We start from the raw sequence: 26,611 nt of genomic DNA, 5'->3' as shown, positions 1-26,611 counted from the left end.
TCCGCGCCATTAGAATATGGTTTTGGCTCGGTATCGACCACTAAATCAACCAATGATTCATTATTGCCATACATGAAAACAAAAATGTTTCAAAGGCGCCTCAAAACATAGGAGGAGTCTGATCAGATTTCTAGTTGAAGATGTGCCCTGTTTGGTAGTGAAGTACAATATTTGAATCGAAAGTATGCATTATATTCAATATGTGATGTCCCTCGGGGAACCGTCTTTGGTCCTCTTCTATTAACAATACATCTGAATTGTCTACTTAAATTAAAATATAAAGGAAATATAAATAGTTTTGCTGATGACATTAATGTCTGAAGCAGAAACATAGGCTGAGCTTAAAACGAAAGCTGAAAGGGAATAAAAGCAGAATAAACCAGAAAGTCGTATCCTAGGTTTTCACTTTTGAATAACATTATCAAAACCCTCAAAAAGTTATAGTAATAATTCACTTACTTTACAAATACTGATTATCTGCATTTCATTTGTCTTTTTCAGATGTGGAAAAAGAGAGAGCGCTAAACAACTCTGTCGAAACTACTAACTTGTACGAGCCAATGTGCGTTCCAGAACTAACTTATATTGATTATACGCAAGCACCTGGAGTCTTACAAGACGAATCCCGGAAACCGGTGTCTGTTCATTCGCCAGTTCCTCAGAATAATTCGAACCCTCCTCCTACGAACAACAATTTCCTACACGAGGGTAAGTCATCATAAGGTTTCATGTGATATATTCATTAGATGCAATAATTAATCCCGTCATTCGATTAGGTTTACATTATCAAAGCATTAGAGTGATTATTTGATTATTCCCAATAATTTCCCAATATTGAGAGATATAATGAGAATCAATAGAACAATGTTCTTTTTTTTCAAACTTGACTGTTTATTCAAGTTATATTTATCAAATGAATAGTATCTCAATTGTTATGATAAGGGTTCGACAAAAAATTGACGTCGGAAGATTAGCAGTTTATGGACCTTCGAGCCGGATAGTGATATTGATACCCTCTATCAGTGAAACAGAATATGATTCTGCTGTTCACTTTTATTCTGAGTTCAGTTATTGGCAAATATTCGTCGTGTAAGGTAGTCATGAAGCAAATCGTTAATTATTTTCTGACCCATTTTTTACGTTTTTTCACGGTTGTGACCAACCGTTTTCCATTTCATAAACAGCGTTAAAGTGTACGAAACAAAAAGATTCATATCTGCCCTCGGTATATGGAATTATTAAATGAAATTTTGCAATTAAAAATCATCGGTTACGGATTGGAGAATCCGAAAGTTTTGCTATTACTTAATCCAGGTTAATGCGTTAAAGCTCAACGTGTGTGATTGTTATGTCTGGTCAATTGACGACGTTTTCATATTTCTGTAAAAAGTTCGTATGGTTCAAGGTGGTTTGTCACACGTCGATGGTTGGTGTTTCGTTTTTTCTTTTCATGTTTTGTAAGGTTTTTGTAATTATTAATGAATAGATAATGCGTTATTTGAATTACAAATTCGAATGCGGCCTGTAAACAATGGTCTCGAGTTTCTTTTCTACCCATGGATATCGACCGAATCTACGTATTTTATTCGTGATGGAATTTTTCCGAACATCAGGTGTATTAATAAACGTAAAAATTCTCCAGTACTTCGTGTGTTGAATAACTTTTCGGTTCCTGGGTCTTGAATTCTTGAAAAAACCTTCGATTATGTCGATGAAATTGTAGAGCATTTACAGTTAACAAGTTCTCTATCCGAATCAACTCGAATATTATTCGCATATCGTTTCGGGATATTTGTTCGTCATCAATATAAGGTATTCAACAAATACAGCGAATTCCATCATCAATTTTTACTTGAACCAATAAAAATTCATTACAAATGGAAATTGTTGAGAAACATCTTTATTTTTGAATTATGGAAAGCCCAAATTTTTAATACTCTACAAAGTAATTAACCGGATAGTTGTTGAACCTTATTTTGAAGAGTCTTTTGTCGAAACCTACCAGGGCGGTTCAAAAGTGTGCTGAATGAGCTACATTGATGTACGGAATCAAAATCATTATGATGTGAATTGTTTTAATCGCCTGAATGTAGAAGAATCAACAAAAAAGTTGGCATTAGGGATTGAACAAAATGTTCCTTGATATTATGGTAAAAAGACCAGATTATATTGAAATAATTGTTCGTAGAAAGAAAATACATTATAATACAAAAATTTTGATGAAGTATGAAATCTGCTCAATATTAATTTGTTATTCCCCTCACAAGAAACATTTTATTTTTTTTTATAATCAAATAACATGGTTGTCACTTCCATGGGTTAAGATGCAAATTATGAGAGTATGCTTTGCATCCACAGTTGGGAAGATGGTCTATCATTGTTGAAAGAGCAGGCAATTTGCTTATTATTAAATTTGTATGTTCGCATTTGGATATTTGATCTTTGATGATCATTAGTGAAGTTTTCACGAGGAATAACAAGACATTTTTGAAACTCTCAAGAAAAGCTTTGTTTCTACCCGGATCCCATTTACGAAGTCAATAACGATGTCAGATCCTAAAACACTACCCTGAAGGACACCGGTCTTAGTAGGTAAACACCGGGTCCATTCCATCTCTTCCTTTTAATTGAGATGAGATTGCTGATTGTCTTCAGATTCAGGGTATTCCCCCTGAATATTTCAATTCCTTCTTCTTACCACCAAACTAGATCAATAGTAATCCACGAGATCCATAATGGTGAGAGATATCAATCTTTAAACAATTTCACGTGTACATCGCCATTCTATGATAATTTCGCTCATATTCCTCAAAAAATATATAAACAATGAAAACGAGGATAAACCCGATAGTGAAAGTGAGATAAGAAATATTATTGCATGCATCGAGCGAGGTATTGCTTCAAATCTTCGGACATGGTCCGTTTCCTTTCCAACAATGCCAATGCTGCTCTCTATTTCGTACCTTCTGCTTCTACTTCTTCTTTCATAATGGTCGAATAGTTGGCCATTTTTTCGTATTTAGTACGCTGATGGTTCCATTCGCGGTGCGATGTTAGATTGTCCCATTGTGTGAAACACGGTTCGGTGTTTTCGCGTACTTCGCAAATGGTTTCGCGAGAAAGTTGCTATTTGGTGTGCATTTTCGAAGGATTTTATTACCATGGCGATTATATTCAGAGGTTAGTACTAATGAATAAAATCTCACCACCAGATTCACAATCATGCGAAACAATTGATTGATATTCTCACAACAGAGTTGGAACAGAAATTATTTGAAAAATCAACTACATTCAAACGTAACCTCAAAAATATTCATTATCTTGAAGCTTCGCAATCCCATTAAAAGCACATTTCCACTTTGAGGCTATCCGCACAAAGACACAGGTCAATATCGTTGTCTCTTGGGAATTATAATAATAAAGAAGATATTTCACTGACATGAAAAATGCTTTTTATTAACCATTTTTTACACTTTCAAAAACTATAAAGGGAATTATTATTCTTAGGTTATGTAGCACAAAGATTTTTTAAATAATCTTCCAATATTTCGGATATTTTTTGAAAATAATAATAAACTGAGAGCTGTTGCTATTGTCAGCAACTCTATCGAAGTTGTTTAGTCATCGGAACGGTTTAGTCTATTTTGTTGGTTGACTGTTCAGTGATGATAATTTTTATTCAATTATCCTAATAGTACTAGTTGTGTTCTATAGATTTTGAGTATCTACACTAGAGGAAATCAAGGAGTGGCAAATCTGGTGACCGTGGAAGCCATTCAATACTGCCTCTTTCACCAGTTTGATGAAAGTCAACTCATGTTTCAAAGAATTATATGTTGATTATTCACCATTTTCCATGGCAATGTATCGCAAGAAGAGGCGGCATTATTTGTATAAAAAATACTTGTAATACATTGAGTTTTAACGTGCGATCACAAGCACAGTCAAGAATAATGCAATCGCTTCAAGCAGTATATAGAAAGTAACCAAGTGAATCCGTAAATGAAGAAAATACATTTTAGTTCATCATTAATCATTATTTTAGAGTCATATTATCAAATATTTGATTAAATACAACACATTTATATAAAGACAGTAGGAAATAAGGCACTTTTATATGAGAACGATGAAAAACTCAATCCTTAACTCAAATATGAAGTGAGGTCTACAAAAGCTTTTTGTTTTGGAGCCAACTCCGACATCGACCTCAAAATTGGAAATCGCTTTCTGTATCAGTGTAGCTTTCAATGCAGATCATTACTTCTGCGTTACAATCGTGATCCAGTAACACTTTGTTGATCACTCGCCCAAGCATGCATTGAAGGCAAATTAGCTCAAACTGTGTACAATTAATAGAGTAGGCTATTCAATCAAAGAAATTGTTTTTCAAATGAATATTTCCTTGAAAAGATTTTGGGAAGTACATATTTTCCTAGAAGAATTCTTTTCAAGTTTTTCTGTCCATTTTTTACCGGCTAGCAGTCCTTAATTAGTTAATTGAATTTTCCTCTCACTCTACGTGAAAGATGCGTAATTTCCTTTTAACTTTCGTCAATTCGGCTTTTAGAAAATCTGTAAAAGTATATCGCTGGCTGTGAAAGTTTTGTGGTAAGTTTATTTTCGGGCTAATGCAATTTAATTTTCTTGTCGAATGCATTATCAAATGAGTAGAAGTCGTAATAAATGAACTTTCATTTCCAACAGAAACGAAAAGTGAACAAAAACCCATGTTTTAAAATACAGCTACACTATATCTGATCAAAAAAGTCTAAGTAATCTATTGTAGGTTACCATTCGAAGGAGAATAAAACAGGAAAAATAACTTTTATCAGTATAATCTTGATGTCTTTAGAGAAAGTTATAAACAAATATTTCAAGTACCTGCATTTTAGAGAACACAAGGAACCATTTCAATAAGTTGAATTTTACCTGCTTATAAAAATAGTTTCATTGAAAACAAGAAACGAGTTATTGTAATTTATGTTTCTTGATGAAAATAGAGATTATGTAAACTAGATCTTTTGAGGGGTCTTACTGAAATTGTTCGGTGAGATGTGATATTTATTGTCTTACAGAATATCGCAGAAGTGAATTAAAATATACAGTGCATTTCTTTAATGTCCCCCCCCTTTTATTTTCTGAACGGGTCAACTCAAAAAATTTAAATTTGGGGGTCTTGTGACACATTTTTTTGAAGATCCTGCCGTATATCCAATATTGAAGCAGGTTCAGTTTCGTACATTTTTTGCTTCAAATAGCCCCATAAAAAAGTCCAAAGTTGTCAAATCTGGCGAGCGGGCTGGCTATTCTGTAGGACCTCGATGGCCAATCCAACGACCGGGAAAAGTAGTATCCCAATAGTTTCTTACTTGTCTGGAGTATTGTGGTGGTGCTCCATCATATTGGAATACAATATCCATTAGGATTCGTTTTGGATACAAGTTTCCCCAAATATTTTCTACAGATAGGACGATTCGGAAAACGTTCATTGAAAATCTTTTGGATATCGTGAAAGTTACCCGTCGCACCTTGAATAAAAATCGCTTAAATTTTTTCTTCCAACGGAAGATAATTGACCATTCTAGAGATTGTCGACGTGGTACCTTTCTACTAGTAAAACCGAAAACTCAATCAGAATATTCTAAGTGAACAATAATGTTCATTTTCGTACTGACAGTTTTTGTCGTTTTTATAAACTAAAAATAACTTAACAAACCTTATCGGGTTGTTGGAATTGCCATATGGCAGATAAGAAGGAATATTTCTAGAAATATAGATATTAATGTGTTTGTCTTCAGAAAATTATTGAATGTTTCGCCATTTTGTAGTAGGTGAAGACATTGACTTCATATTCTATGGTTGTGAAGTATTCGTCAGGAGCTTCAAAGTGATGTAGCCCAAGACCCCTATTTTCATTCAATTTTTTTTCTTAGATGGCTCCAGTCGCCATCTTGAAAGTTTCATCTGTCAATTTCACTTCAAAATAAAGTATTCATGCATTAATTTCATTATCCCAAATTTCAAGTTTTTTGAGTCGACCCGTTCAAAAAATGAAGGGGGAGGGGGACATTGAAGAAATGCACTGTATACAACAAGTTAAGGGCAAATTTTTTATTTTGAAAATAATTATAAAATCGAATATATTCAGGTTATCGAAAAAAAAAATTTAATCATTATTATTCAGTAAATTGAAGTTAAATTTTGTAATTATTATCATGGGAAGACAATAAAATGGAATTTATTCATTCTATCTTTATGGTGTATCGAAAGAGTACTTGATTTGGTATCATCCAGTAAAAACCACTGAAATAATCACTTCAAATTGAATTATTTTGTTCTTAACAGAAAATAAAGTCCATCGTTGATATTTCAGTTTTCTTTTTAAATTTACCTTGAATATGATATATCACACTAGTATTACCAAAGCATTGTAATGAGACATCATGCATTTCCGAAGACAACGGAAATCACATTTTGATATAAATTACGTTGATAAACCCAGCCGAATATCAAATGACCATTGAACGATGTCGTACAGGTGCCATACACTGCATAAACTTACACCTAAATCGGTGTCGATCAACCGGAAACATCGAATATATCCCGTTGGGAATCACGCGGACCGCTTCCTCTAAAGAAATTGATCGCGAACGTACCTCTTAATAATAATAATTATCCTTTATCGACGATAAACTAGCTGCTGGCAGCGTGTGTGAGAAATGAGAGACAGGTTGCTGCAGCATCCTGTCATTTTCTCCTTTCTGATTCTATTCGAACTGCTTCCGCTCCTACGCATATCTCGCAGAGAAGATACGCCGAACGTGAGTTGGCTGCGGGCTACTGAATCTCGAGTAAGGTATACGAAGTCAATTGTAACAGCTAAATAAAAGGGTAATGGCATTACTCTTTACTACAAATAAAAAAATATTATACCACGCCGCCCATGCCATACAAAGAAACTGCCGACGTTTGGTACCTATTTAGTTTTTATATGCCATTCGAATAGACTCCGTACATATTATAACACCCATGCTTAAGCGAGAATATGAATAGACTTTCACACTCTCCGAAAACAAAAGGTAAAATCGATATTATCCGTTAGTTCTATAAAAAATTGTTCATTTATCAGGAAGTAACACCCGCTTTCAAAATAAGTTTCACGATATATTTATGATTTTTAAGATATATATTGAATAACCTAGACCTGCATGAATCATTATTTCTGATTTGAAGCTTGTTAGCTTCATAGCCTCATAAAAATTTTCAAAAAAATATTTGTGACAGCTGCTCCTCGCGATGCCTTATGAACATTAAAGGATATCCTTTCGTGAGAACCGCTCAAAAAATGCAATCAACGCCTTCATGATTGGATTCCGTGAATACCAAAACCATTCTAATTACAATTACAACCATTCCATAATTGGCAATATTCAAACTTGACCGGAGAACCGATTTCCTTTACCGGCAAATCATTACAGACGATAAAAAATGATTCAGTGACAAATGACAGGACGTATAAGATTTTAATTCATTCACTAGCTAGTCAATGAATGTGATATCTACGACGAATCCCGTAAGGGGCATTCGAGCTGCAAAAATTCTTCCGCTTCTAATCGACAGCCACAAGCACGGCGTATAAGGAAACTTGCCTCGGGGCAAGATTGTTTTTGTAAAAAGTGGTGAAACTCGGATTTCCTGGGAAAATTTCAGGATGCTCGTTATCGTCGACTATTTCTGTTTCCGACCGGCAGAAAAACCACCGTTTATTATTGGCTTTTTATATGTTATAACCAATTTTTTCTGCACCATTAGAAACCCCAAAAAGCATCAAGTATGACAACTCAAATAAGTAAATCTTTTTGGTACTTTTTTGTCCAGCTACTGATCTTTAGAAATGAACATATTTTATCGAAAAAATGTACTTGTACTTGTACAAGGGTCCTTTCGTCGATTTGTCGCAAAACGAATCGCTTTCCATCTTTCTCTGCAACTTTCACCCTTCATGCATATGGCATATTCCCAACAGCATATAGAATTTTGAACCAGTGTTACAATATACCTGAGAATTCGACAGAAACTTTTGAACATAACCAAGTATCTTGCAAAATAATTTATTATTCATTAAATTCAATAAATATCAATTACATGCAAGTTTCACTTCGAGAAATGATTGAATTATGTGAACAATTTTTCAAGAGTAACTTCCAGATCAAATGACAGTATCATCAGTTTTGTGCGGCTTAGTTATTGATTATCCCGAATTTTGGTTCATTTTTTTGAAACTTTCATTCGAATACCCAATATCTACTTGTTTTTGAATGAAATGTTTTTAAGTTAGATTAGCACAGAACAAAGCTTAAATAATATTTCTTCAACAAGAGACATATCTTCACAATATTGTGAAGTAGAGAGCTGGTTCAACACATATAATTCACGTTCAAACTTGGTTACAGTAGACCAACTTGGTTGGTTATGAAGACGCCAACTTTTTTGGTGATAATCGTGTCGAAAAGAGTGTTGCAGTTCTGGTGTTTGTGAACAATGCTTGTTCTGGATTCAGAAGTGCTACCTCCAAGACAAAGTATGTGAAATCTGCTTAGTCTTCGCCTTTGAAATTTTTTTCATAATAACTTTGGAAAATATAATGTTTTTGACACTTCACTTCGACTTTCTTTGAATTTCTCATTCAACGCTACTGTTGTCTTCCATTCTATATCCATCCTTTACCGAAGGAAATGAATAACTAATACTTTTGATTCACTACAATTAATTTCATTTCATGGTATTCTTTGTTGATTTATGGAAATTTCTCAAAATCATTTTTGTATAATCTCCGAACTTGAATATAGAGTGAATATTTCATATAATAATATATCGTTAATCTTGAAAATCAATCTATTTTATAGCGATACTGACTTCAAGAAAGGCAGTTTCGATACATTATCCCCAATAATAGATACATTGATTCTACAAATTAATACCTTCAAATAGGTATGATTTATTATATCAAAAAACTCACTAGTACCCTTTTTGATCATACCTATTTTTGTACAATTGTTTTTATCGTTTCTACATATATCCAAGATTATCTTTGACCCTCCGATTCAATCTATTCAATTGAAAACTATGCCGATTCATAAAACGATACATTCAACTCATTCAAAATTCATTCTCTCTCTCAAGTGGAAACACCACTCGACCCCCTCATCAGCCCTACTTATAGCAATGCGCGATAAAAAATCTACTTAACCCCATTATACAACCCCTTCACGTCTACCCTTATTCCAAACTAGATAAACTTGTAGTTATTCTTAGTGACTGCCATCTTAATTTGAATTTCATTAATGGCCGTACGAAGAAGGGCCCTTGAGAGAATGTATACCTTGTGTGTGCTTCTTCAATGTTGACATTGGCGTGTACGGTTGCTTGATCCATATTGTAGAAGGGTGATAGTATTGAGTTAATATAAAAAGTAGTGCCTGTAATTAGTGACTAAGTAATTGAGCAAATCAAAGGTCTGTACTAGAATGAGAAAGTAGTCATCAACTATTTAACTGCGAAATTATTCCAGTTTTGGTTTTCGTCTCGCTGTAGTCTAGAAAAACTGGAATGTATGAAACATTCTGGAGAGTATGAAAAACCAATTCTAATACTACCTAACAGTCATTTGTCGTAGGTTTTTGATGACTCATGGAGTTTTGATTTGATGAAATATCTATATTTTTTATTTACGATTGCTTCTGTTTTTTAAGACAGAACACAAGCACTACAAAAAACTCCTTAAGGCGCTCCAAGAGCGGTGTCTGTGCGAAAGTAGCGATTCACGTTGGATTTGAACAGCTGGAGATTAAATTCACTTGGAAAAACGTTGTCAGGAAGTTTATTCTACATAAACGCAGTTCTCCAATGAAAGAGTTTTTAAAACAGTGAAGTTCGAGGTCGACTGAGTTGAACCTCAAAAAGATGACCAGCCACAGTCCGTTGCGTATTTCTGATATGTACCGCTCTTGGTGGATTCAAATGTGCCAAGTCACTTGAACACTTTCCGTGAAAGTATCTATAGAAGAGAGACAAATCTGCAACCTTTCTTCGATGCTCCAGACTATCAAGGTTGCAAGTGATGTTCGCGTCTCCAATCAAGCGACTGACTCTTTTCTGGATGGAAAGCAGCTTCAGGGTATGTTTGGGAGCGGAGCTCCATACATGAGAACAATACTCCAAAGAAGGTCTGATCTGGGCTCTATATAGCATCAAAAGTTGCTGAGGTGTCTACAGTTATCTGACACATGATTGTGTCAAGACATGTTGGTGTCCATTTTAACCCCCAACAAACTTATCAAAGGAGAAAGCTGAATTGCCTGTCCTGAAATTATTTTATCCGGTTCGAAGACACTTATCTTTCTGTAAAAAAACAAAAAAACCAATGCCTGGGTTTTAGTGGAACTGAATTGAACCTGGTTACTTTCACTCCAATTCGAAATCACCTCTAGATCCTTACCTGCAGGAAACATTCTTCCACCATACACAAAAATGATTCGACAAGCCATAGCATCGAAGTTTGGCAATCAAACTCTTATGCCACACACGGTCCAAGGCCTTAGAAAATCTAGTGCAACAGCTCTTGACTGTCCATGTTTCTCCATTGCGTTATTCCAAATACGGATGACATACGATAGAAGGTCGCCTGTTGATCTTTGTTTCCGAAAGCCATATTGATGATCGCTCAAGATGTTCAAGCCTTCCAAATTTTCAATGATATGGTAGTTTATGGCTTCCTCCATGATTTTTGATAACACTGATAGCAAAGCGACTGGTCTATAGTTATTTGGAAGATTTTTCTTGCCCTTTTGGAATAGGCTTAACGCGAGCAATTTTCCTTTATCAGAAAAATTATTTCCAATTCAAAATGATGTTTTTTTATTTTGTACAATCAAGAATTATCTACCCTAATATGACCCTTTTCCGATAATCGGAAAACATCATACATTATACAGATATAATATTTGTAATGCATTGTACATATATGACAGAATTCTTTCCAAATTGATGCTGATATTCATTTTCTTAGATGCGGATTGAAGGGTGTCTTTAATAATGTCTCTCGCAGTTGTAGACGAAACATCTATCATCCACATCTATAGACCACGGCTACCATCAATCTCGGTTCCTGAAAATCAGCACAAATTATTGTGCTGATTTGATTTCAAATGAACTCGTATCAAAGCTATTTTTCGGGTTTGCTGGCCGTGATTCACAGGTTTTCATACTCAACATCTCGTCCATTACTGGGGTGGACATTATCAAATTCGATGAGGCAATAGACGGAGCATTTCGTTCGAAAAATAGGTTTGGCATGGCTATATCTAGCCATAAAAGTCTATTGATAAGGGTCTTCTTTCGATATAATAATTATTCAGTCTTCGTTTACAGTATTTATTTTTACGGAAATGTTCACGTTTTGGAATTAAACTAAAAATTCTGTACAATTTTCTCTGAATCAATTTCCGAGTATTCTGCAATGGAATATCTATGCGTCTTTATATTCATTAACTGGGTTTTTATATATATATATATATATATATATATATATATATATATATATATATATATATATATATATATATATATATATTGTTTTCCATTGGCGTAATCCATTAACTTCTGATTAACTGCTGGTGCGTTTCTCAGCCCAAAAGTCATTCCATTAAATCGAAACTATATAATTCCTACAGTGTTCATTTTAATCTGATGAGTATCTGATCAGTTCAGAATTTTTTTTTGAAGTCCATCATCTTGAGTTTCCGTTGCTCTACACCACTGATCGCTAAGAGCATGTGATATCAAAAGCTTATACAATAAAACACAAGTGGGCCGGGATATCTCTCAATGCGCACGTGTTTCGGCAGATACCCCTGTCATATTAGAACTTCCTCTCTCCATTTTGTCATATGGGGTAGCTAGTTCCCTTCTTCTGGGGGGCAGTACCTCGGGTACCGACATCTCCGATTACTTAGCGTTCGAAGAATGGTTGAGCACGTGAGGAATACCTATATAGGTGGTGTTTGACGACTCGTTCAGAAATCATACGGCCGGAAATGGGTGGTTTTCAAGAGGAATCACTAGACTCGACAATGGAAAACTACTTAGGGTTGCGACAGACGGACGAAAACTTGATTGCGCGTCAATGCGAATAGAAATTTCCAGTCTAGTTGGTACGAGTTCCTAACTAATGAATTGAAGTAACTATTCTTTGTGGAGAAGTCCAATGTTTATTGAGTTAGGTTTTCAATATTTCACTTTTCTGAATATGTCCATGTGTGATAAAGGGTAAACTGAAAAATTTATAACCAAAAATTACTGTGTAATATAATCTTCCGAAGAAGGAATTCAATATGCTCAGTATATATGAATTTTGCCTATCAGATAAGTTGAACTTGAATGAAATAATTCATTATTATTATTCAGTTATATTTTTCTATATATTACGCAGTATCTCTGTTGTTTTCATTTGATTTTAGTCCTTTTTGAAGATACACAGTTTTATTCACAGAAAATTGAAAAATATTGTTTAGTGATCCAATAACCATATTCCTCTCATTCTATTCCATAGATAACATTCATCAAGTAAATATCAAAAAAGAGCATTATTTGATAATAATGAATATGAATATATTTGCTGATGCTTATAGTATAGGTCAAAATTAAATAAATATTATCAATTTTTATTACACAAACTAGTGAATGAAAGCCAAATTTGTAGTTTTTTTTTAGTAGAAAAGCATATTTTACTAGCATTGGTGCCTAGGTATCTAGTTTTGACAAAATATCAATATAGAGAATATGGAATGAAAATTAGTCGTTTCAGTTTAACACAGTAATAACAATTTCATAAGTTGAAAACTATTCTACAATTCTCCTTCATCCTTGAGGTTTCAAAGTCGGTAGGAAACTACCATTGGTAGTTTATAAGTCAAGGGAAAAGGTTAAAGTGCTCAATTTGTAGATAGAAGATTTAAATCTCGATATATAAATATAATAAAGGTTACTAATTTTAGTTGAGCTACATATCAAAAATTATGTAAGTGGTTCGTTTTTCAAGTTCTGAAATCAGTAGTCTGGTAAGTAACTTCAAAAAATGATCGAATTTTTGCAATCTTTATCTTTATAAAAGATTAGTCATTTTCAATCATTCACATATATATTCACGCTCATTAGATAAACAGTAGTGGTATTCGTTTAGAAAATAATAATCAATTTGAATATTGAAAGTAAGAACAGACGAAAAAAAATGTCAACATTCGAAATAAATCAAAACAACAATTCATTACTTTTTTAAAATTTCTTAAAAAGATCTGACAATCTGAGACATTAGTATCAAGCAGAACACAAAAATATGGCGAGAGACTTGCCGAAACGTTATGATATGTCAAAGACGAACGGATGTACACCTAGGACACTATCTTAGCATGTGACACCATCCATTAAGGAGTAGTCATTTTAATGATTCTACATTTCAGCATGAAAAAATTACTATTTCTGTATTCACTAAGGTATAATTTACACCAAAAAACACTATACATAATAGTGCTTTTCATTTAGATTAGTAACATTCTTGTCCAAAGTATTTTTATAGATGGCTAATATTTATTTAGAGCCCAGCTGAATTACTACGTAATCGTACTTTAGCATGAAATGATATACGATTAAGAATATTCTAGAGAACCTTTTGGACCATTTTGTCAAATATCGAAACCTTTCCCAAAAAAGTCAAATTGCATTTTGATTTAGATGTGGTAGAAATTGAAAACTTCTATTCAATTATCACTTATATATTTTCAAATGAGTCACATTTTGAATTGATACAATGCAAGTTTGCAATACAGACAATACAAACAAATGTTTTATATTGTGAATTTCGCACACCTAATTGGATTAATTATTTTCTGTCAATTTCAAAAAGACTGGAATATTCGTTAAGTCGCTTGTTTCAGTACCATAAATTAAAAGTAATGTTCTCACAGTAGTCATCATAAATATTAACATATGGCTTGAGAATCTCAACACGTTCAACTTGCTTACATCCAATTTTTATTCCTACGTCCTAAGACTAAATAAAACGTCACATCAATCAGAGGGTCTTCTGGAATTTCACATAAACAAAAAACCCGAGACAAAAGTCCCCTGATCAAAGATTTATCACCATTGGAAATTTTTATCGACCTTGTCAAGCACCACATATTTTTTCAGTATTTCTGTTGCACAGATAAAACTAACGCCTGTACCATTCCAAGCCGAGATAAACCCTTATCATGGTTTGACACTCGTGTAAACAAGCTATTGAATACAAGAGATAGCAACACTTAAACAACTACTAACTATCGTTGTTTGGTAATCTAATAAACAATTTAGCTTAATAGAAACTAATTGAAACAAATGTTGGTGATAAGTGGGGAAATTAGAAAATAATTGAGTATTGCCCTTAGTTTAGGATTTTTCGGACAGTCAGTTTCTGTCAGACACTGACTATTAGATACAAGTGTTGTACTGGGCTAATAATGAAATTTCAAAAATCTCGGAATTGCGGATAACAAATGTTATGGTTAGAAAAAGTCGTGGCTTGATGAGTTGATTTTCACCTGTGGAGATATCCACAAGTTGAATATTTTAAATTTCACTCATCATTTATAACGAATAGCGAACAGCGAATAGTTTAATCTAGAATTTGTTTGTTTGTTCCTATGTTATATTTGAATATATAGCAATAAATCTAGGATTGGTTCCACATGATAGTTTGCACATTACTGCTTCTCTAACCTTCGCTTGTAACAAAAATTCATCAACCACTTATCTTTTATTAGAAATTTCAAATCAATTCTCCCATGATCGGTGGTAGAATTATCATCCAAGCATGTAGAAAATAAAAAGGAATATTTGTTTTTGGGGTGGTTGCTTCTCAGCTTCAATTGTTTTTGAAAAGTTTATTCAGGGAATGGGGCTTATTGAACAACAAACTTGTAGAGATCTATTTAAAATTACATAACTTAGATCCGAACAGATTTAATAGTTACACCACTCTCATTACATATCAATTTGGTGTAAAGTTTTTTATAATTGCCAACGAAACCAGACCTTTTTCAGTTGTGGGCGGTACGAAGGTCTATAACTTTGATTAATGTGAAAAAATTATTCATATAAAAATAGTTCCGATGAAAATCATGTAAAAAACATTTTCCACCTTTGAAATTCATGCCTTTTTATCCCCCATACCAACAATATTGAGTACCCTATCAGGTGATTTTGATGCTGTTGATAATTTTATCTCCTTTCTGATGCCTTTCTTACAGACGTATTCACTGGACCATATCCTCATATTGACTTCCTCATCATCGTATTCGGATAGCTTCCTATATGTTATTATAGTCTTTTTCTACGTCAGTAACTCGACAAAGTGTTTTGAACTCTTCGCCGAATAGATGAATTTTCCTTGTAATGGTTGAATGATTGACATTAGGAGTCTTGGAAGTTGTGGGTGACTGAACTTCTTTTATTCTTCATATATGTGGCACTTAGGCCACATGTGACCCATTGTACATCCTCCCGAGGAGTTGGACTCCTAGGTCATCGTCCATCCTGTCCTTTCCAGGAAGATTACTGGGGGATATCTCTTTTATATCGGTAGCTGTAAGGCCAATACTCGCCGAACACACACTCTCTTATTGACGTGCAGTGGAATTTGAATCAGTCCGTAGGTCAATCAGAAATGTAGGAAGTGGTTCTTTATGTAACTGATCTCTGGTTTTCCAAATGGATTCTTCCGTCTTCCTCTGTACTTCCACTGCACTTTTTCTATATGGCCATAGATGTAGGTGCAATGGCTAAGTTGGAGCCTCTTCGTCAGGGAAGAGAAAAAATGCTATACATAAGTGACCTAAGTAGGTACCTATAAATAGTATCAAAGTATAACAGGGGTCTAAATTACACATGTGCTAAGCGAGGCGGCTCGCTAAGAACTATCGTAGGTAAACTGCTTCATGTTGTCATTTATGGTAGATCTTGGCTCTTCTCTCATCTGGTTGATTATTTTGCAGTGATGAACTACAAAAAACGATTCACCATTTGGTGGTGACCCCAATTCATTTCTGATGACTGTTTTTCTGAGTTTTCTGTCGAATCATAGAAGTGCCATCTACTTCTATATTGATATTTTTATCGATCATATGAGCTGTTTTGTATGTCAAATATAATAAACACCACCAGATAAATTACCGTTGTATTATTCGCTTAATTTATCTTCCCAGACGGGTTATGTTACTAATTACGCTGAGAAATGATCAAAACAAAATGATGGAAATCACTCCTGAACGCGGAGCGAGCACAATTTCATTCTATATCTAATTAATTATTTAGTGGTATTTTGATCGAGCGTGTTACAGATGCTATCTTCGTTTGTTTCCTGTGAAACAGGAAATCGACTTTTCTGTTGCCGCGACCAATAAACATTCTCCGTGCCAGCGATAGGTTTCAGAACCGAGGTTTTTCACGCGGTGCGGATTTTACGCTTTGTATTTATTCCAGTGATAAAGATACAGAGACCGATTAATGAATATTTAATTGAAAAGCTCGACTGCGGCGTATAATTTGTTTTAACTTACCCCTAGTTTTTCGCCATTATCACTGGTGTCTATCTGTTTGCTTTCTGTTGATGAATATTTTCCCGTATATTAGACAAAACGATGGATCCGAGAGAGAGAGCGATCAGATAGGCTAATGAGTGTCGAAATTATGATTATTCGAATTCGAGTAGGGGAATTTCTGATCGTGTGAAACTCAACAGGTGCATTCCACATCTAGAGTGTTAATTTCCCCCATTCGAATGTACGCTCCATGCCACACAAAAGTGGTTCACAGGAAGTTACAATTAATCTATAAAACTCATTGTATTAATTATTTTTATATACGTATAACCGTACTTATCGCATCTCTATATTCAGAATGATATGCACAAAAAAATTTAGAAGATTGAACGGGAATTTATAAAAGTTTAAGGACATGGAAATATTTTGACGGGATTTTGGAAAAGAACGAGAATAAAAATTGACATTTTTATCGTTTGATAAATACGATAAAACGGGGTGTTGTTATAATTACCTTGGAAAATCGATTATACATTTGTTTATTCAGTTTTTGAAAACGTGATATGACTTGCATTTTTTTATAGTTTTGGTAATGGTAAAATTGGTAAAACCTGTTCTCGGATAAAAATATATTCAGACAAGATTCAACAGCGTATTCAACTGATTTGAATCAGATGGTACAGAAATAAACGCCCTTAAAACTATGCTATCAGGCAATAAATAACCCAACTTGCTTTTATGATGATCATTTTACAAAAGTATTTTGTCTTGTTCTCATTGCATATTCCTTGAGATTGACAAGGACGAAAATATATACCTACAAAGTTTATAGGAAGAATTCGTTTTCCAAACATATATTTTCACAATGCCCCTTGGCTCTTCTATAAAAATACCTAAAAATTTGATTTGTAGGTATCACTCTGATGATTATGAATGAGAATAATTTGTGTCGTTTTTTCGGAATTGAAAAAATTAAATTGTGATTGAACCAAGAATCGGTGGAAATTATTCCATTTTCTTCAGACTCAACGCATACATATTATTCACGGAAAACAATGAAAGAATTCGACCAATTTCTTACTGCCGTTTGATGTAAATTGTTGTGATTTATGCAGTCGAATGCCCTGCTGAGATCGCAAATTATCACAACAGGGCATTCTTCCACGAGATAATAGAGTTGAACGTTGTAAAAATGGATTTTTTGTCGAAATATATGTTGTGATGATGACAATATAAATTCTATCTATGTAGAAAATTTACTGATGCAAAACGAAGTTCTAGTGCCGTGAATGATACAATGCAAGAACCTCCTCGTGAAAAAGTTTTCAGTGATATTCTCAGGTATTCTTTCAATTATATCTAATGGCATCAATTTGAAAAAATCATTGAAGTGCATGGTAACATTACCAGGATCAGGTATCGGCTCATAATTTATGTTAGTACCCAAATCATTAGTATCATCATCTTAAATGAATTTCCAAGAAGACTTGTCTTTACTATGAGAGGATATTTGTTTTTGATTAAATTATTATTTTGGCATTTAGCATTTTTATAAATGCTCCTCGGAGAGCCTGTTTCAAAATCCATTAATTTTTGAATTGCAAACTGCTGCGTTTGATGGAAAATGTTCGTTGAAATGCCACGTGAAAGAATTGTGGAAAAATTCAAATATGTAATCTATATTTGAAAGAAAATATAATTTCCTCAAATTTTCAAAAGTAAGACTTATCTGTATCTGTAGAGTACAGGAGTAGAGTAGGGAGGGTGAGTGTAGATCCACAGCACTTAGGCCACATGTAACCCATTGTACATCTTCCCGAGGAGTTGGACTCCTAGGTCATCGTCCATCCTGTCCTTTCCAGGAAGATTACTGGGGGATATCTCTTTTATATCGGTAGCTGTAAGGCCAATACTCGCCGAACACACATTCTCTTATTGACGATAACTCCGGAGATTCGCAAAGGATATGCCTGACAGTTCCATCTTCCTGTTGACACATCCTACATAGAGGTGTGTCAACAGGGTCGCCCAGGGTGATCCTGGCAAGATTGCATCCTTTGGTTTCATCCCATCTCTTTAGAGATTGAGTGTGGGTGTGACGTTTGGCTAGTTTTCCGTAATTGCCGAAGTCATCGGGCCGTAGTCGAGCCGTAGTGTCACTGAATCCTAAAAATATTATTCCAGCCGCTAACTTGGCTAAAGAGTCGGCAATGTGATTACCTTTACTCATGTCGTGCCCTTTTACCCACCTCAGGATAATGTTATTATCTACCAAGGCTTTGGCTAAATCTTGGTGGCACTTTAGTACTAGCCCTGAGGTAACACGTTGCCTGTTCAAGGCTAATAGGGCTTGTCTGCTGGTATTTATCACATTCCCCACTCAATCCCTAGGCTTAGTGATCTGGAGTACACTCCACATATACAGCCGTCTGTATATATGCGTATTAAATTTGTTGCATTTGTCTCTGTGTTCTGTTTCATTTGTATTTTGCAGGGTTTATTAAACACAAACCTGAATTCAATTGCATATCAGTCAGACTCATCTCAGAATATTATAAGTGTGGCATCTTCCCCAAAGTACCTTTTTTTTCACAGAACGCAATACTTTTTCAAATTCACGAAATTTTGATATACTCGTAATTGTAATATCAACATGTACTTGTGGAAAAAAAGCACCCTTATCTGCCCTTCTTAAAACTATTAAAAAATTGAAACTTGTCTACGTGAAATAAGTTTCCTCCATACGCCGATTTTGAGAATCCTTTTTTCCAACTTTTTCAGACATAAACATGTATATAGACCGCACTTTGAGGTTTCGTTATAAAATGCGAATCGAATTTATTTATTTATTATTGTTATACACGGGTTCTCCCCTTTTCACATATGAAATATAATAATATTATATAATACTTATTTCATGGCAACCTTCCCATAATCCCTTTTTTTATCAGCTAAACCCTTTTCCCTGAAACCGGTCCTGCGCCAACCCGGTTTTGCCATAAATTCGGTGGTAGTAAGGTAGGCAAATCACGTGTGAGACATGGTGTCAGGTTGCATTCAGTTTCCGGTGAATGCACACAATACCCCTCCGTTTTTGCCCCCGCCCTCTCTTCGCCCCTAAGGCAATCCTTCGAGGGCATCATTCACGTAATAGCGTCGTGCTGCACATTCTGATATAACCGACGAAAAACGCATCATTGTGCATTTACACAAGGCACCGTCCTCGATTGTTTTTCGTGAGGATGGGATTCGACCTTGGTGGTGTAGGGTTTTGGAGGGCTTTTGTTTTCTGGCGGGTTTCATTCAAGGATTTCGGCGATCTCGAGATGTCTTTCGATGCGTGGGAAGAGAGGACATCGATGTGGAGGACACTGTGCGGGAAGAGAACATTTAAATCTCAATACTATCTCATGGAAATGTGGTTTGAATGACAATTTTAGGAGTCCAATTTTTTCAAGCAATTAAAGACTTCAAGGTCCGAAAAAGAAACAACTGCATTATAAGTAACTGAATATGTGAGATTCAAGAAAGAACAAACAGTGTTTTCAGTTTTTGGCAGCACTTTGTTGAAGGTATCTCCCTCAAATAAAAAATTCCTGACACGTCAGTTTTTCTATGAAACACAGACATTATGAGAAATGTAAAACATTTGGTGCTTAATAGCTGTTGTTCTACGTCTCCAGCTTCATTCATACGAAAAAATATATGAAACTTCCGAAAAAAGGAAGAAAAGTAACTAAGTTAAGAATAAACTCTTCAATTTTTAAGGGGTATATTTTCAATGAAGATTATTTCGAAAAGTACACCATTGTGGATGATCGAGTTGTAAGTGGAATTTTATATCAATTCTCTTCAAAATATTGAAAATGTGTGGCGTTCCTGTGAATGTTATCTGTTTGAATTCCATGACGAATGTTTGTAGTGCAAACTCATGTTAAAGTAGTTGTTCGAAAAGGATTTTTTTCTTCCAGTTTTTATCTGAAAAAAACGTGTATACTTGATCTACACATCTTTGTAAAGAACTTATTCTGAACTTGGTGGTTTTTTTGTTTCTCCAAAAGGTTTCCACATTTTTTGTTTAATGATGAAGAAGTAGAAAGGCAAAACGATTCCCTCTCAAAAAGTAACAGTGTTTAAACAACACAGTTCTGGCTGTTGAACAGAAATGCTTCAAACCGTGGAACAATTTGTCCAACAAATTTTTAACTGAAAGTGTCTACTATCGTATCACCAGTAAACATGTGACAAGTGAATCTATAGGAAACACTTTTTCTACACCAGAACAAACACACCGTAGATATCGAAATTTTCTATGAAACCAATTTTGTTCACCTCGAAAAGTTCTATGAAAGTTATCCGAACATTTTTCATAACTGTATCAGAAAAATAATTATTTTTATAATAGTTCATGTCTATCTTTGAGAGCATATTTTCCTAGGCAATACATTCAGGATATATTCGTATGCGCGTACAGAATATAATAAAAAATAATAATATGTTTTATCTGGCAAACAGATGGGCAAAGGATGACCTTTATTCGGATCTCAGATTAATGGTTTAGGGCTATTGTCGGTCGTTAGCCGATCGGGTGCTTTGTTCACTCACTCAAATCGAACACCGTGTTGGTCGGTGGTTCAAGCCCCAGGCTGAACGATCGATTTTCACTTGCTATCGCCCAACTCGTATTAAGAATCACACGTTAAAAGGTGAGACCTCGTTAGTCCTTAGCTCGCACATGTTTCGACTTCTGAGGGTTGTCATTCGTAGGGGTGCGACAGCTGGTTAACTTAAAAACAGATTTTAAACAGACAGATATTGCAAAATTCAAAATGTCAATAGGAATACTTGAGGTTTAAAAAATCATAATCAAAATAATTATAATGAAACAAATTCAGTATATTCAATGCATTTTACAATATACACTTCAACAAAGCATATTGACAGATGAAATAAAAGTTTGTTAAAAATAACATATACTCGTATAGGGTCAGTTTTTTTTTACTTTTATTTGCTAACTGTAACTTATTAGGTAATTATTTTATAAAGCACATTCCTGACTCTTTGAAATTCAACCCACTGAAAACTATAACAGTGGATTCCATTATATTTTGTAAAAAAACGTTGGATTACTCAAAATTTCCGTATTATATCAGGATTAAAATAATAAGTCTAGTTAGCTCATGACGCAACGTGGCAAAATAAAAAAACCCATAACATACCACAACCGATAAGAATCTTCCAACAGGAAAGAAACAAACCATTGATAACAGAATCAATTTTGTGGTTAATTTAATTATCGCTCCGAAACGATGTTATGTGGCAAATTGGCCAATGTGAGTGCGTTGGTTGATGAAAATAGTTACGTTTTGTAAGAATCTATCATTGAAGACACATAAACAAAGTTCAAATTCACTCAATTTAACCTCTACAAACCTAACCTGAAGATACTTTTCCGCAACTGGAACAATAACAGGAGCGATAATTTTTGTTCGTAACAAAAAAGCGAATTTTTTAATAACATGAAAAAGTTTTAAAGTCCCCAATAATATTCCATTTTATTTTCACTTACCCAACTATACAAAAAACACCCAATATGAAATATCATGGTATTATAATGGATCAATATCTACGGTGGGATGATCACGTGACCCTTGTAACAAAAAGGATCAGACAACTGATCCATAAATTTTAAGTACCAGAGAGATCTTGAACAAAAAAAATCTTTCAATATTTCCTGGTCGAATCAGTTATTAAATATTGCATAATGTATTGGGTAAACTTCAATCATTACAAAACTCCTTACATACTAAAAATAATTTTTAAAAAACTTTATTTTACCAATCAGCTTTACAAGGATATTGAAGAGAATTATATATCAGTCTGATGATCTGGATGTTCCATAATAAACAAAAATATACGATTCCCAAACCCAAACAAACAAACATATCACCAATTTTTTGGAAAGCACACACACAGCGTTATATCTTTTCTTATGGACCTAAACTGTACAATAGATATTCTGCCACATGACATAAAAACTATAAATAAACTCCTTGCCAAAGTCAAAAACACTATGAAAAATTTTATTTATGAAAATAAAAATCTGTTAAAAGTTTTCTGACAAAACCAACAAATCATCACTCATTGATAAATATCACTGAAGTTTTTTCCCAATAGCAAACCGTCATTTTAACACCTCGACACGTGTTTCGATAACCAAGTGATCATCATCAAGAAGAAGATCAATCTGATATTCCTGTTGATCACTTGGTGATCGAAACACGTGTCGAGGTGGTAAAATAACGGTTTGATGTTGGGAAAAAACTTCAGTTATATTCATTACTACACCAAAGGTTCCAAACACCAAAAACTCATTGATAATACACACTTCATCCTCTCTTGCCGTCGTATTTTTCCTTCTACTGTTATTATCTGCATAATCATGAATACCTATTTTTTTTTTCATTTTTAATTATCTTAGTTCATCTTTTTTTCCCCTTTTATTTCTATTGTATTTCTCAATATTAATGTAGTTGATATGTTACCACTAAGTCTTAATGAAACACTTAAACCACTTCAAATACTTATGATGCACTGTTTGGAACCTTTGGTGTAGTAATTAATATTACTGGAGTTTTTTCCCAACACCAAATCGTTATTTTTACACCTCGACACGTGTTTCGATCACCAAGTGATCATTATCAAGAAGAAGATCAATCTGATCTTCCTGTTGATCACTTGGTGATCGAAACACGTGCCGAGGTGGTAAAATAACGGTTTGCTGTTGGGAAAAAACTCCAGTAATATGCATTACTACACCAAAGGTTCCAAACACCAAAAACTCATTGATAATATCACCTCTCCACTTTCTTGTTTGTTAGAATCAAATCCTCATCACACACCTCATCTTCTCTTGCCGTCGTATTTTTCCTTCTACTGTCATTATCTGCATAATCATGAATAACTTTTTTTTCTATTTTTAATTATCTTATTTCATCTTTTTTTCCCCTTTTATTTCTTTTGTATTTCTCAATATGAATGTAGTTGATCTGTTACCACTAAGACTTGATGAAACACTTAAAGCACTTCTCAAATACATTTCAAGGCAACACAAGCAATCGAGTTGCTGAGGTGGGTTGTTCGTTTTTGAAGTAGAATATAACATTTATAAATTATAACATGTGAATTTTGTAAATTATGGTATGTGAATAAATTAAAATTTTGCTTCTTCTTCGCGCTAGAAGCAAAAACTTATGTCACTTCTGATAGTTTACTTTCAAAACTACCCCGTATATGTGAAGTTTAGTTTTTTGAACTCGCCTGATAATAATAAACGGTTCAATTAATGAATATGATAGTCACGATGATAATTTCCTGTAGACTAACTATCGGAAGTCGTATAAGGAGGTACTTGACTAATTTTTATTTCATAAGGAACCTGCTTGGGTTGATCAGACTGAAAACATAGTTCGTACGTTCATTCAAACACATAATCAACAGAATGAAAATAAGCAATACGGTGTTTGTCTATGAAATACCAAAATTCATATAAGTGATCATAGCCGTGCAGTTTTTTAAAGATTAGAAAATCAAGTTTTCTAGATTTCACAGAATACAAGACAATAGACTTACAATTTTGAAATTTTTTTCGTAGTCGTTAGTGTGATATATTTTTCACTCAATAGTAAATTATTCCGAAATCTTGATGTTACATTGGCCTTTATTCCATTATATAAATTTGTGTCTAGGGAGGCAGTGGGTAAATTAATAAAAATAAAATTTTGAAATGAAGTGATGTACTGCATTGTAAGTCATGCATTCACTGAGTAGCTATAAACTTATGAATAAGCACATAAATTATCATAATTTTCATATACAAGATATAACTGAAAACATATGCCTCCTTGTTTTTGAATTTGATGTCTGACGTACGCCTACAACTGGCATTAATGACATTGACTGGAGACGTGACACTCATTTAGATTTCGAGATGTTCTCTGTGTGAATGTAGCAATACTGGTGCTATGTTTATCTATTGAATTGCTGTGTATTTTGTGAAGTGTTTATGTTTTTTTCTGTATTATTAATGTTAACTATTTCTGCGAATAATATCACTTAGGTCAGTCAGCCTTTCTTTTTCAGTTATGGACATATCCTAATTGCATGTTTTTTTATTTTTTTAATTTTTTTATTATTTCCACATTGATATGTGTGGTGGATGCACTGATATAATTGAGCTTAGATACCTACTATGAAAATAAATGTGATTTTCTTCCATATTCACGAATAATAATAGTCGAGGCTGTTATTGAAAATTTTCCTGAATTTCACCAAAAAAAAAAACAATTTTTTATTTCGTACACCCTAATAAGTGCTGAAATGCTACAGTTTCTCAAACGAAGTATAATTCGAAGTACTATTGACATAAAAGAAACGAAAGTAGTATTTCCCTTTTTAATTTTGTAAAAAAAAAATGTTTAATTTCTGTAGTCACCAAGACAAAAATTTCTATTTTACTTATTCGATTCTTGGACATACATTGCTAAATTGTTTTGTTGAATATTGGTCAATCATCATAAAATTGTTTTCCTATAAACTATGGCAAGTGCATAAATAGTTTTTAATATTACCAGATGGGCATAGTTTAAGCTCCGAAAATATGTTTACGAAATTGATATTTTAAAATTATATTCACATGAACTTTCTGCTCTCGAACAATTCTATGGATAGTTGTTAAAGTAAAGTAAATCTGAGATTAGTCCATTGAAAAGTTACATTTAGGGTTGCGTTTTTCAATGTAAGCAATTTAGTTTTTCTGGTATGTAGGAGGGGTTAGTATAAGCTTAAGTACGAGTTTGTGGGGACGCAACCCTTGTCCCCCGGCTGTCATCTTGGTAAAAGGGATGCAACCCTACAGAAAGTTTTATGAGACATTATTTTTATCCAATTGAATTGTTTACAACTTCATTGTAATTACTTTCTATCGTAAAATTTTTGAACAAATTTTCTTTTGGGCGTTATAACTTTTTTCTGGTCTTTTTACAATGAAATGACATAAGAGTAATCTTATGGAGAATTTTTCAACGAATAATTTCCACTACAAATGTATTCAATTCCATTAATTTATCTGGGTTTTATAGCGCTACGAAGTTCACCTGGTTCTTGAATACTGGTAAGAATCGATGGTGGTTAACTTCGATGCACTGCAAAACCCAGATAAATTAATGAAATTAAACAAATCTTCAGTGGAAATTATTCATTGAAAAACTCTCTATGAGATTACTCTGATACCGTTTTATTGTAAAATAACCTGAAAACAAGTTATACCGCCCAAAAAGAAAGTATTCAAAAATGTTCAGATATTTTTGTTATATTTTTATTTTTCATTTTATGATTAAAAGAGGTGGTAATAAAGTTGTAGACAATTCAATTTGCTACAAATAATGTCCTATGAAATGTTCTGTAGGATTGCTAGCAGAAATGAAAACATAACTTTGAAAAAATCCAGTTCAGTAAAATATCTCGAATTGGAAAATATAAATATACTATCTTTGTAAAATAATCAGAGCCCTTTTGAATGTTTTTCGAACACTTAAAAATATATACTGAGTATCAATGATTTGCGCATAGTATATATTTTTCGCTACTTCACTCTCTGTATGTATGGAATTCTAGGATGGGATGGGGTCTATAGTACAACTGTACAACCGCTTAAGGTACTACAGAAACAATTTATCAAAATTATCTATAATTTAAGTTTTCGTTTCCCATCGGCACAAATATTTCAATATTGTGATCTAATGAGTTTGAGATATCTTTATTTAAAACAAGTATCAATATTTATATTTCACAACTGAAATAAGTTCAAAAATCATCAACATGGATATGAAACCCGACTCAAAGCGAGTAACCTAGATATATCGAAAATTAACAAAGCTATTGGACAAAGATCAATTACATACATTGGACCCAAATCA

General features: G+C 33.8%; 1 protein-coding gene across 1 annotated transcript in view; it reads left to right on the top strand.

Moving 5' to 3' along the window:
• pnt (ETS transcription factor pointed) overlaps nucleotides 1–26,611 on the top strand; it is a 325,531-nt gene that overhangs the window by 273,947 nt on the left and 24,973 nt on the right. The window contains 1 exon segment of the mRNA XM_074179758.1: nucleotides 502–708. Coding sequence (XP_074035859.1) covers nucleotides 502–708 — 207 coding nt within the window.

Source organism: Leptinotarsa decemlineata, unplaced genomic scaffold, assembly GCF_025532065.1.
Source record: "Leptinotarsa decemlineata unplaced genomic scaffold, Ldec_3_MD MMD2_tig00026282_RagTag_RagTag, whole genome shotgun sequence".
Lineage (NCBI taxonomy): Eukaryota > Metazoa > Arthropoda > Insecta > Coleoptera > Chrysomelidae > Leptinotarsa > Leptinotarsa decemlineata.
This window is presented reverse-complemented; position numbering and strand designations above follow the sequence as displayed.